The following is a 12541-nucleotide window of genomic DNA, read 5'->3' as shown; positions in this document are numbered from 1 at the left end:
TCAAAGCGAGATTGCAGCTCATCTCCTAAGTGAGGGTCTATTTAAAGCCTGTAGGACCGCTCTCTCTTTGTGCACAGTGCAACTCCTTGGGACTCCCGCAACAGGGGAATTGGGTGTGATGGGCTACGCTCGTGGCAAGTTGTCAGACTCCCTGCCTTGAATAACAGGAGAGGGGGTGGGAGAGAGGACACGTTTCAATTAGGGAACAGCCGTTTGTGCAAGCACCCGAAAGACCCAACCGGGGAACCGGCGTCGTTCCTCACACCTCCAAACGCTGACCCGGCGCGCCTTCGCCACGCGGTGGGTCCTCAGAAACGAGGGGATAGGGGTGAGGGTTGGGGGGTGGATAAGGGGGGGGGGGGGAAGAAGGAGAATTTTGTACAAAATGCCTTTTTGTGGTGATTTTGTGTGTGCCAGCTCTTCCTGCATGTTTCCATTAGATTGTCATGTTGGCTAATTAGAGAAGGGCTGCATGATTCACCTTGTTAATTAGGCCTGCACACAGAGGCCCCCCAGGCCCTGAGAGAGAGCAGCCCATCCTCACAGCCTGCAGTCGCTGCTGCCTGTGAAGCACCTCTTCTCATCTTACCTTCCAATTTTGATTTGAAATGAATAAATCATTGAGATCTTCCTCTTGGAGTGTGAATATATGAGTTCTCATCGTTGCAAGATGCAAATTATACGTGATCAATAGAAGGGGGTGATGACTACCATATTTTTTTTTATTTTCCCCCTCCTTCCAAAAGGCATGCTATGCCAAGCATGGTGGCATGTGTGACACAAAGCATACGGAAAACATTAAAACATAAGAAGATGAAAATTTCCCCTAGATAAGCAATTTTTTTAATGATTACCCCCATTTCTTCAGCTCAGTATAACATTCTTAAATATGCATACGTCAAGTCAATTACGTGTGTGACAGTGTCACTGGATTCTGTGATCCGTATGCCCCTCCGTAGGCCTATTGTAACGGTATCAATGCAGACGGAATAACCCGGCTCTTGGCCTGCATAGACAAAGCACCCAGACATGAGAAAATGCTGAAGAGTGTAGAAATGTACCAAATAAAAAAAACACTTCCCTCATATGAAGTGTAAGAGATCATGCATGGCAAAGCCATGAGTACCAGAACGTATTGTGTTCATAAGAATATTTTTATGAGCCTCATGATTATGGAAGAATCATTTCATACATTAATATTCTCTGGTAAGTTTTACAGATGCTTCATAGACCGATCCCCTTTTTAAATGTGTCTGGTCTGGTTAATGAACTGCAATCATTTGCTGTTTATAGAATTACCGAACGGCCAGACTACTGTGCCGCAAGGGTACAGTATTCCAGTGCATGCTGGTGTCCGCTATCTTGTGTTCCTAGCGGATATAAATTCAGTTTCCGTTTTTATCATCGTATTTCAAAGGTTCTGTGGAATAGGAGGAAGTGTGATATTAAGCCCACTGTTTACAGTGTAGATTTGTGTTGATAGCGAAGGATGTGGTGTTTCACAAACAGCCTGTTTAACGGGAATGTGCAGAGTTAACAGGAGAGTCAGATCCTGCAGGATGGTGCAGGACTGTGGGCTGTGTGTGGGGAACAGAATGGACTAACACAGCAGATAGGCCTTACACCCGCTCTGCCAGATGGAGGATGTGTTCAGACTGTGTACACCCGCACTGCCAGATGCAGGGATGTGTTCACACTGTGTACACCCGCACTGCCAGATGGAGGGATGTGTTCACACTGTGTACACCCGCACTGTGAGATGGAGGGATGTGTTCACACTGTGTACACCCGCACTGTGAGATGCAGGGATGTGTTCACACGGTGTACACCCACACTGAGATGCAGGGATGTGTTCAGACTGTGTACACCCGCACTGTGAGATGCAGGGATGTGTTCACACGGTGTACACCCACACTGAGATGCAGGGATGTGTTCACACTGTGTACACCCGCACTGAGATGCAGGGATGTGTTCAGACTGTGTACACCCGCACTGTGAGATGCAGGGATGTGTTCAGGCTGTGTACACCCGCACTGTGAGATGCAGGGATGTGTTCACACTGTACACCCGCACTGTGAGGTGCAGAGATGTTGAGGATGTGTTCAGGCTGAGCGGGGGTTAGCCGTGCCTGCCGCCAGGCTGTTGTGGCCACTGTGGCCTCCCGTAGAGTCTCCCCCTCCCCCCGGGGACATCAAAGACGGGGGGGAAGATCAGGGAAGGCACCCTGCCCAGCTTTTATGTGCCTGCCTCTCGTAGCGGATAGCGCCTCTCGCTCACTGCGAAGCCCTGCGGCCGTGTGACGTCAGGGCCGCGCTGCTATCCGCGCGAAGGACATCTGTCTGCGCGCGTCTGCAGGGCCCGGGGCCCGCCCGGGGGGCCGGGGGGGGTCGGGGGAGGGGGGGGTCTTTGTTACGAGCCGCTCGGCGAGAGAACAGCAGGTGAGGAATTCGGGTTTGAGGAACACATCCTCCTCCGTGTGGGTTTATCTAAGTGGATTTGGTTTCGTTTTTCGGGGGGTTCCGGGGAATTTGTATCCCTGCCAAAACCGCAAGTGGAGAAAGAGAGAGGGAAAAACATTTTGTCTTGGCAGTCAGGACTTCACTGGGCTGCCTGCTATCCCCTGATGAGGCTTTGATAAGAGTTGTTTTGTGCCAGCCATTTAAAGTAAGCTTTTCAGAAAAACATTATTATTATTTTTTTTCTTCTTTCATATTTTAATAAGAATGCTTATTTTAGACCCTATGCACATATGAATAATTCACACACAAAAAAAGGACCATACCGAGTAAGTAATATTCAGCCACACATCCCGGTATTAAAATATTTAAATTACATGCATACAATTACAACATTTTTTTTTTCTTTTTTTCATTTGGTCCTGATCTGATGGATTTGAACCTCTCTCCACCGCGGCCAGAAGAGCTGCAGAGCTGACAAATGTGATTTTTACAGCCGACTTTCTTGACAGCGTGGAAATTATTGTGCTAGGAGTTTCTAAATTGAAACTGAACATTTACCAGATACTTAGACGTGAACACATTTATTTACCCCTGCCTCAGAGGCCTATAATTGCAGTATAGCTGAAATACCACTTATATTCTCTATGGCCTGGCCAAAGATAAGGATCAATGGAATTTTAAAGCACTGCTCTCAGGCTCTCCTTTGCTCCTGACCTTTGTAAATGATTAGAGTCTACAAGTATTTCTCTCTGGCTCCAAAGGGCACTGGGCAGACCGCTGTAACTGGCATTTAAACTCCTTATGAGTTTCTAATACTTAAACAAAGACACTAATGGAACCTGGCAAACGTATATGTTTGGATCTGTGGGTCTGTGTGTGTGTGTGTGTTCAAAAGGAAGACATGATGCATTTAAACAAATATACAGTCCCCTCTAAAAGTATTGGAACAGCAAAGCCAATTTCCTTTGTTGTTGCTGAACACTGAAGAGTTTGAGGTCAAAAGATGTACATGAGATGACAGATTCAAATTTTTATTTCATTCAAAAGCTGAAATGTTCCTAGTTGTTTAACCAATCTGGATACAAAAATACCAGGCAACGAAAGCTGAAATTCAGATCTGTCATCTCATGTACATCTTTTGACCTCAAACTCAATTGTCTTCAGTGTATATGGTAGCAGTGGGATCTTAAGAGAACCACTGTAAGGTCCCACTGCTGCCAGCCTCCTAAACAATGGGAAGCTCTTAGTGGTTGTGGGCTTGGCCCTACTGAACGAGCGTCGCTATGGTAATCCCTCGCCAGACGTGATTCTAACCATGCACGTGTAGCATGGTTAGCTCAGCTAGTTCGCTAGTAAGCACGGATGGTGCAGTGAAAGCGAAGGCTGGTAGCAGGTTATCGCGACAACACTCCCCGATGACGTAACCCTCAAATTCAAAAGAACGTTGTCGCCCTTGGCTAGAGGCGAGTTCGTCTTTAGCTGACTGGTAACGCGTTCGTTCACCAAATAATTTGGACGAGTGAGAAGGCCGGGGTTCAAATCCCACCTCGGACTCAGGCAATTTCTTCACCTGTTACACACGCAGCATGTTGGGCTGATTCGCGAGGCCCGTGTTTACCAGTCAGCCATGCCTGGAAATGAAGGGCAGAGTCGCTGAGGGAGGGCCAGAAGGGACTTGTGCCTGGTGCCAGGCCAGGGAATCAGCAGCCTTGATCCGTCGGAGATACTACAGGAGGCCAGACATTCTGGCCAGGCTCTGACCCCCCCTGAATGTGGGCTAGGTCTCTTCCAGGGACCCGTATCCCCCTGCTTTGGGCTGTGGAGCCGTGCCCCACCCTAATTACCCTGCCTGGGTTCACATTGACCGCACTGTTCTCAGTTGAAAGCAGTCGCTGCCTGCGTTAGCCTTACCTGACTAGGCATCCACGCCTGCTCACGCAATGTGCCCGGCTTCCTCTCGGATTGACGTAGCCCCTGCTTTAATTAGCATGTAAACGGCGCCCGTGTTCATCCCTTTGTGAATCCGTCTCGTCTTTATGTTTTAATGGTGTGTGTGGGGATAATTTTAGCACTTTAGCGTTTCCATTTGTAGCACGTATCCCTGTCAGCTGATCGTTCAGTGTCTTGTTCTCGGAATCATAATGTGTTTTTGGGCTTGTATTATTGCCATTATATTACGGTTTTGTTGGAGGATGTTTGTGAAATGTGCGGTGTGAAATGTGTAGTGGCAACACGCCGGAGGCCATGCTTTGCTGCATGCTTAAAAAAAAAAAAAAAAAGAAGATGAAGAGACAGCGCACATATTTTGTATTAGTTTTTACAATAAAAAAAAAGGGCCGTTTTAGGATTGGCGCGGTGTGAAAGCGGTAGTAAAACACGCGGAGTGTCCCTTGTGTGTGTGTGTGTGTGTGTGTTCGGTCACACGAGTGGATGTGAGAGTGAGCCGCGGTGGTGATGGTCAGCCCCCCCCCCCCCCCCCCCAGCGTCGCTGGGTCTTCAGCCGCCCTGCGGGGAGCCGTGACATTACCCGAGGAGCGGAGCGGCGTGACTTCATTTTCACATCGCAGAGACCCCAGCGCCGCCGCGGAGCGTGCGGCCATCATGGCAGAGCCAGTGGAGTGTGCGCCGAGAATATCTGACAACGCACTGTCACTTCCCTGCGCCTTCGTAGCACGTAATTTAATAGACGGGAAATCGAGGGGGCGTGAAAGAATCGGGAATGACGGCAGTCCCCGTTCGTGTTGTTTACAGTATACTTGCCGGGGCACCTGGAGAATGATCGCGGCGCTGCCGAATGGTGCTTTTCATTGGAAGGCCGTATAAACGTGGATTTTCCCAAAGGGTTTTATTTTAAATCCGCTGCAGGTGTGACACTCAGATGGTATGTTCAGTTAAATCACTGAGCTGTAGTTAAATTCCACAGAGGGGATTCTGGACTGTGCCGGTGCTGAGTTTGAGTCCTGAGGGATGTTGCAGGTCAGGAGAGTTTCACTTGGCAGGATATTCCCGGTCTAATGGCAGGTGACCGGGTCCTGGCGGTCTGAGCCAGCTGTACAGGCACGACAGTCCAGTGCCCTGACTGCAGCTCTGCTGGTGGATCCAGGAGTTAAAAGCGGCTGCAGGAGTTTCAGGGGATGTGTCTGAAGTCTCCCACGTTTAATGAGGGTGGTGCCACCGTGAGACGCGAGTTTGGGCCTCCCAAACTGGGGGATAATGTGGCTTTAAGGGATACTGCAGATTTGTTTCTATTCTAATTGTACATAGGGAGTTTTTATTATGTTCAGTGAACTGTTAAAAAAGGTTCTCAAGGCTGCACTGAATTGTTTTGACTCACTGGTTGCCCCTCTCGTTGTTCAGACGCACAGGTTAAACCCTCTCGTTGTGTTTGACTCACAGGTTGACCCTCCCGTTGTGTTTGACTCACAGGTTGACCCTCTCGTTGTGTTTGACTCACAGGTTGACCCTCTCGTTGTCTTTGACTCACAGGTTGACCCTCGTTGTGTTTGACTCACAGGTTGACCCTCTCGTTATGTTTGACTCACAGGTTGACCCTCTCGTTGTGTTTGACTCACAGGTTGACCCTCTCGTTGTGTTTGACTCACAGGTTGACCCTCCCGTTGTGTTTGACTCACAGGTTGACCCTCTCGTTGTGTTTGACTCACAGGTTGACCCTCTCGTTGTGTTTGACTCACAGGTTGACCCTCTCGTTGTGTTTGACTCACAGGTTGACCCTCTCGTTGTGTTTGACTCACAGGTTGACCCTCTCGTTGTGTTTGACTCACAGGTTGACCCTCTCGTTGTGTTTGACTCACAGGTTGACCCTCTCGTGTTTGACCCACAGGTCGACCCTCTCGTTGTGTTTGACTCACAGGTCGACCCTCTCGTTGTGTTTGACTCACAGGTCGACCCTCTCGTTGTGTTTGACTCACAGGTCGACCCTCTCGTTGTGTTTGACTCACAGGTTGACCCTCTCGTTGTGTTTGACTTACAGGTTGACCCTCCCGTTGTGTTTGACTCACAGGTTGACCCTCTCGTTGTGTTTGACTCACAGGTTGACCCTCGTTGTGTTGGACTCACAGGTTGACCCTCTCGTTGTGTTTGATGTTTCAGATGCAGCAGCAGGAGCTTGCTCAGATGCGACAGCGCGACGCCAATCTGACGGCGTTAGCGGCCATTGGGCCGCGGAAGAAACGCAAGCTGGACTCGCCAGGGGCCACATCTGCAGGGGCTGAGGTACGGGGCCGCCGCTGTCTTCTCCAGTCATATCTCCTTCCCACTGGCATAGCCTGCTGCTGGTTGTTTGCCATTTTCTGTGGTAGTCAGTACTCTTAGTCACCCTCCTTAAAACCATGTTATTATGCTACTGCTTATGTTATCAAATCCAGTGTGGGGTCTTGTCTAAACATACAACTGTAAATCATAAAAAAACTAAATTGTACAATGTATTCCATTCACACACAGCCATAATCTGACATTATTCAACTTTAATATGCAAAATACACATTTGTGTTCGTATTGGTGGCTAGCTTAGTAGTGGCAATGCATTCTTTATTACCTACAGCTTTATAAAAGCTTAAAACTAGGGCAAAAATCAAGTAAATGGAAACCTAAATGGATGTATGTTCACTATGAAGTAATATGGAGAATAAATAAAAGTGCACACACCTGAAAAGCCAGAACAAATGGCATAATGCTTTTTGCTAAGCAATACATGACCAAACTTGCAAGCACAATTATTAGCTTTAAATGCAGAAGGAATTGTACTTTTAGGCTGGGGACACTACATATTGTAAGGATGATTTATATGCTCATTTCTGCAAAGAAGGGTATCGCCATGGCCCTATGTTCACCTTTGCTGTGGACCCGGCTCACTTGGGGTAAGCTGCAGGTAAATTCACCTGGAGTCACTGTATGTTAGCCGGTGCCTGACATGGTCGTACGTTGACCGTGAAACGCGTGAAACGCACTTTATTGGGCCTGTCCAGTGTAAAATACCATCCGCTAGAAAGTCCGCTTTCTTTCGCACTCCTAACTCTGTAGCACGGACCCGTTCGCATGCCAGTGCATACATCATGCTATAAAAATAAATACATTTTAACTGTGCTGTGTACCAGAACTGAGCATAATCGGCACATTCACTGCAGTCTTTTTGCAGCTGCTGATCAGAAACAGGAATAACAAAAACGGTAAAATCCAGCCCTCTCCCTCTATTATAGGCTATTGAGATAATGTTGTAATTTCGCAGTCGATCATGGTTGCTGATTTTCAGGCAAACCTGATTAAAATGTAGGGGTACCACTGCATGCTTTGAATAGTCAGCCATAATTGAAATAGAAAATGCCGTATTAGGTCACTGTTTAGGATGAGACTTGCTGCTGAGGGGGGCTGGTTGGAAACAGGCTAATGTGTTTAATGCTATGCGTTATTGTATCATATTATACATATCATGACATTCATGCATTGCAATGAATATTGTCTCATGGAGAACATGCCACCAAACAGCCCTAATGTGAACCAGATGGTGCGCCACTAAAATGCCGCTGGATTGGGTCTAGTGTAAACAAGGTTGTTTGCAATGCTGTCTGTTGTGGGATTTGCTGCCTTACACAGTCAACAGCACTATAAACATGTCCCTTATCTTAGCCCTCTTATTGACATAACCTATGTCTGCACTGAGGGGCAGTGTCTTATTGACATAACCTTTGTCTGCACTGAGGGACAGTGTGTTGTTGACATAACCTTCGTCTGCACTGAGGGACAGTGTCTTATTGATATAATAACCTTTGTCTGCACTGAGGGACAGTGTCTTATTGACATAACCTTTGTCTGCACTGAGGGACTGTGTTTTATTGACATAATAACCTTTGTCTGCACTGAGGGACAGTATGTTATTGACACAATAATCTTTGTCTGCACTGAGGGACAGTGCCTTATTGACATAACGTTTGTCTGCACTGAGGGACAGTGCCTTATTGACATAACGTTTGTCTGCACTGAGGGACAGTGCCTTATTGACATAATAACCTTTGTCTGCACTGAGGGACAGTGCCTTATTGACATAATAACCTTTGTCTGCACTGAGGGACAGTGCCTTATTGACATAACGTTTGTCTGCACTGAGGGACAGTGCCTTATTGACATAACCTTTGTCTGCACTGAGGGACAGTGTCTTATTGACATAACCTTTGTCTGCACTGAGGGACTGTGTTTTATTGACATAATAACCTTTGTCTGCACTGAGGGACAGTATGTTATTGACACAATAATCTTTGTCTGCACTGAGGGACAGTGCCTTATTGACATAACGTTTGTCTGCACTGAGGGACAGTGCCTTATTGACATAACGTTTGTCTGCACTGAGGGACAGTGCCTTATTGACATAATAACCTTTGTCTGCACTGAGGGACAGTGCCTTATTGACATAATAACCTTTGTCTGCACTGAGGGACAGTGCCTTATTGACATAACGTTTGTCTGCACTGAGGGACAGTGCCTTATTGACATAACCTTTGTCTGCACTGAGGGACAGTGCCTTATTGACATAATAACCTTTGTCTGCACTGAGGGACAGTGTCTTATTGACATAATAACCTTTGTCTGCACTGAGGGACAGTGTCTTATTGACATAATAACCTTTGTCTGCACTGAGGGACAGTGCCTTATTGACATAACCTTTGTCTGCACTGAGGGACAGTGGGAGACTCTGAATCTACTGGTGATCCTCAGCCAGTGCGGATCTTAATCACTGACCCTGGCTGTTCTGGCATTTGGTTTTGTGTGCCGGTTTTTACTCTATGGAGATGACGTGGATGCTACGGAGTCAGTTGTGCATTTGAAGGATCTAAAAATCGTTAGCTTTGGATCAGAACATTTTTTTTTTTTTTTCTCAAAGTACCATTGTTGTTAAATGTGCCGGTATTGTCTTTGTGAATAAATGTTGGTGAGTGAGGTGATTATAAGCTCACAGGGGATCTCTGTGAGCCCTTGCTCTAATGCTTATTCGACTGGAGAATGAGCAGGCTATCCCAGAACCTCCCACATCCCCTGCAACCTCCCTGCCAAGAACTGCCAAGGTGTTTTGTTTGCCGGTGTTTTGTCGGTGTATTCATTAGTCGGGAAGAGAACAGATTCGTTTTCAATGCAGTCTTTTGTCTCTAGGTTATCAAACATGCTCAGTCCCACAGCAATGAATGATTTGACAAAAATTCCAGCAGGGGATGCATTGGATAGACTGCATTCATTTGCTTGACATTGCTCATTTTTAGGAAATGGAGCAAATGGGAGACGTGTATTAATATTTGAAATACAATTCTGTGACAGGGCTAGACTTCCCGTGTCACCTACTGTGCCTCTGTTCTTCATTATGATATGCTATTCTCATATTAGAATTCAGTTGCAATGGATTGTGCATAATCCAGGTATGTAATGTTACCAGTAAAATGTCTCGTAGTTTTGGGGGTTTTTTTTGCGGTGAAATATGTATCGCTCTTCAAGGAGCAGTTTAGTTTTATTTCTGAAGAAAAAAAAATGTGGTGCTCTGAAAAAATCATTCAGACATTCCGCATTTCAGTAGCTAGTTTAATAGGTTGTATCTTTGTATATTCACAATGTGCTGCATAAAATAATAGTCATGTATTCCGTATAAAAAGCCTGAATAATGAAATAAAAGCATTATTTCTGGTGTGTGAGTGCTGTGCTAGCCTCCCTGTGAGGCTCTATTCCTCCGCTGTAAAGGAAACACGAGAGCGGCCATTTTAAAACCATCTCCAGCAAAAAAAAAAAAAAAAAAAAAACAACAAAAAAACAGAAACAAGCAAAAGCATAAAATGTACATTATACGTGTGTGTGTGTGTGTGTGTGTGTGTTTTTTCCGATGTCGGGCCTACGACTAATTAAAAGCCGCTCCGCTATCGCGCGGGAGTGCAGAGGAGGAAGAGGAGGAGAAGAACCTTAACTTATTTTCACTGGCGTTTCACCTCCTCAGATTTCTTCATTTCGCAGGGGCTGGGAGTGCCCGCGGCGCTCTCTTTCCTTTCTCAAGAGCAAAGTGAATGTGACTCTTCTAAGGGGGTCACAGGATGCCTGGAGGCCTGTGGGTGTTTCTGGACTGCTGCCTGCTCTCAGCTTAACTGAAGGGCTTGTCATAGATTTCATCTCCACAGAAATGAGCCGGGGGCCGCAGCCAGGAGCGCAGGCAGGCTGCATTATGGAGCCCACGCTGATTATTTTCCTCTGACATCAAATCCTGAGGTTTTCGCATTAGTCCCAGACAAAGGCGGCCCTTCACTGCAGTGCCAGTGCTGAAATTAGGAGAACATAATGACCTCTCTGGGAGCTCCTGTTGCAGTCTGGTCCCCTCGGACTGCTCTAACCCGCCTCATTGAGAGAAAATAAAGGAAAAAAGGCCACGCTTCTCCTCCCCCCCCCTTTTTTTTTTTTTTTGGTTGAGTTTTTTTTGTTGTTGTTTGGCGAAGGTGACTTGGTGTTGCAAGCCGTAGCCCTGCACCCAGACCGCCACAGGGCCTGAAAGCGATATCCAGTGAAGACGGGGGAGTCTGTCTCGGGCTTGATCTGGCCCTGCAGAGCTGAACAAAGGGGCCCTCGCAGGGCTGGGGCGGGCGGATTAGCCACCAGGCAGCGATGGAAGCGTTTCATAAGGGGGGGGGGGGAGGGCCCGTGGTGGTCGCAGCCACGGCCCCTGGGTCACGGCGCAGACAGGGGGAGGGGCTGACCCCCCGCTCACAGCAAATGTTTGCTTTTTGAAGTCCGCTGGGAAGGGTTGGGGGGGGGGACTGTGAGGGACATGCTACCAACGCAGAGCCCCCCCTTTCCTCTCTAACCCCCCCCCTTCTCCTCCCCAAACCCCCTCCCGCCACAATACAGGAGGACCCTGTCAGGCCTCCACATTCCACCCAGCGCATTAATCAGGAGAAAATGATTAGCCTGTGGTATGAAATGCATGACTTGCCAATGAAATTTATTTACCTGCTCGAATTATAGTTGCCTTGGGACAGTAAATATTGACATGGCCATTAAATATTTATTCCCTGTTTTAAGTCTCATATTAAGTAGCATGTTTTTTTTGTTTTTTTTGAAGAAAGAATAGGTTTTAATTACGTTTCATGCCGGGTGTTTTTCTGTGATTTGTGGGGTGTGTGCTGGGTTTGGTTCTGCCATATTGGGGGTGTCTGGCTGCTGGTCGTCTTGATGTTGACAGGCTGAAGGTGTCTGAAGAAGGGTGATACATTCCAGTCACCAAGGCAAGCATGAATGAACCAGCTGCATCCAGCTGCTTCTCTCATACCTCCGACTGTCGAAAACTGTGAATTTTACCCCTTACCTGCTGAGCTGAATAATGCAGTGTGCTTTTGCCCCATAAATCTTTTAAAATGATTTGAGAGGATGCTTGATTGTGCCTGGGAAAACGGTGAAAACATTCTCTTAAACGTTAAGAAACAGTTTCATGTGTGTACACAATTTACTACTTCGGCCCCAACTGTCAAAAGCGAACAAAACCGCAGCATCTTTTAAACTGCCAGCCTTAATGTCAGTAAATGAAATGAACGGTTGTTGGTTTTTTTTTTTTAAACCGAGACAGGAAGCGGGCAGTTTATTTCACGCTCGTACGGAACCCTGACGCGTTTAATAACGCGCGCGATAACGGGGCGGGGAACGAGAGCCGTTTATCACATCAAAGAGAATGTCCTGTTTGTTAGGGGGGGAAAAACAATAGCTGTGCTGCTCAGACTTGTTTGGCTCTGTCCTCCTCCTCGAAGCTGCCTCACACGGGCATGTGTAAAAGGTGGGCAGGCCATTTAATAGCGGCGCTGTTATTTTTTTTTTTCCATTTGAATTCATTTCACCTACTTTGAGAGTATGGATCAGAAAAGAGAGGGGGAGCGAGCAAGGGGGGGGGGGGGGGGGGGAAGCACAAGGAAAACTGATGCCCTTTCCTGCAGCTAAATTAACAGGAATCACGTGGAAAACAATCTGAGCCTCATATGAAAAGGGGAACCATTAAAATTAGCCCCGAGCTATGGACTGCACCCAATATCAGTAAAGCTGCGCTCGCTGCAGATGTG

General features: G+C 47.1%; 1 protein-coding gene across 1 annotated transcript in view; it reads left to right on the top strand.

Moving 5' to 3' along the window:
- LOC133111985 (transcription initiation factor TFIID subunit 4) overlaps positions 1-12541 on the top strand; it is an 82024-nt gene that overhangs the window by 47035 nt on the left and 22448 nt on the right. The window contains exon 14 of the mRNA XM_061222640.1: positions 6570-6692. Coding sequence (XP_061078624.1) covers positions 6570-6692 — 123 coding nt within the window. The remainder of the gene's footprint in view (positions 1-6569; positions 6693-12541) is intronic.

Source organism: Conger conger, chromosome 15, assembly GCF_963514075.1.
Source record: "Conger conger chromosome 15, fConCon1.1, whole genome shotgun sequence".
In the NCBI taxonomy this organism is placed as follows: Eukaryota; Metazoa; Chordata; class Actinopteri; order Anguilliformes; family Congridae; genus Conger; species Conger conger.
This window is presented reverse-complemented; position numbering and strand designations above follow the sequence as displayed.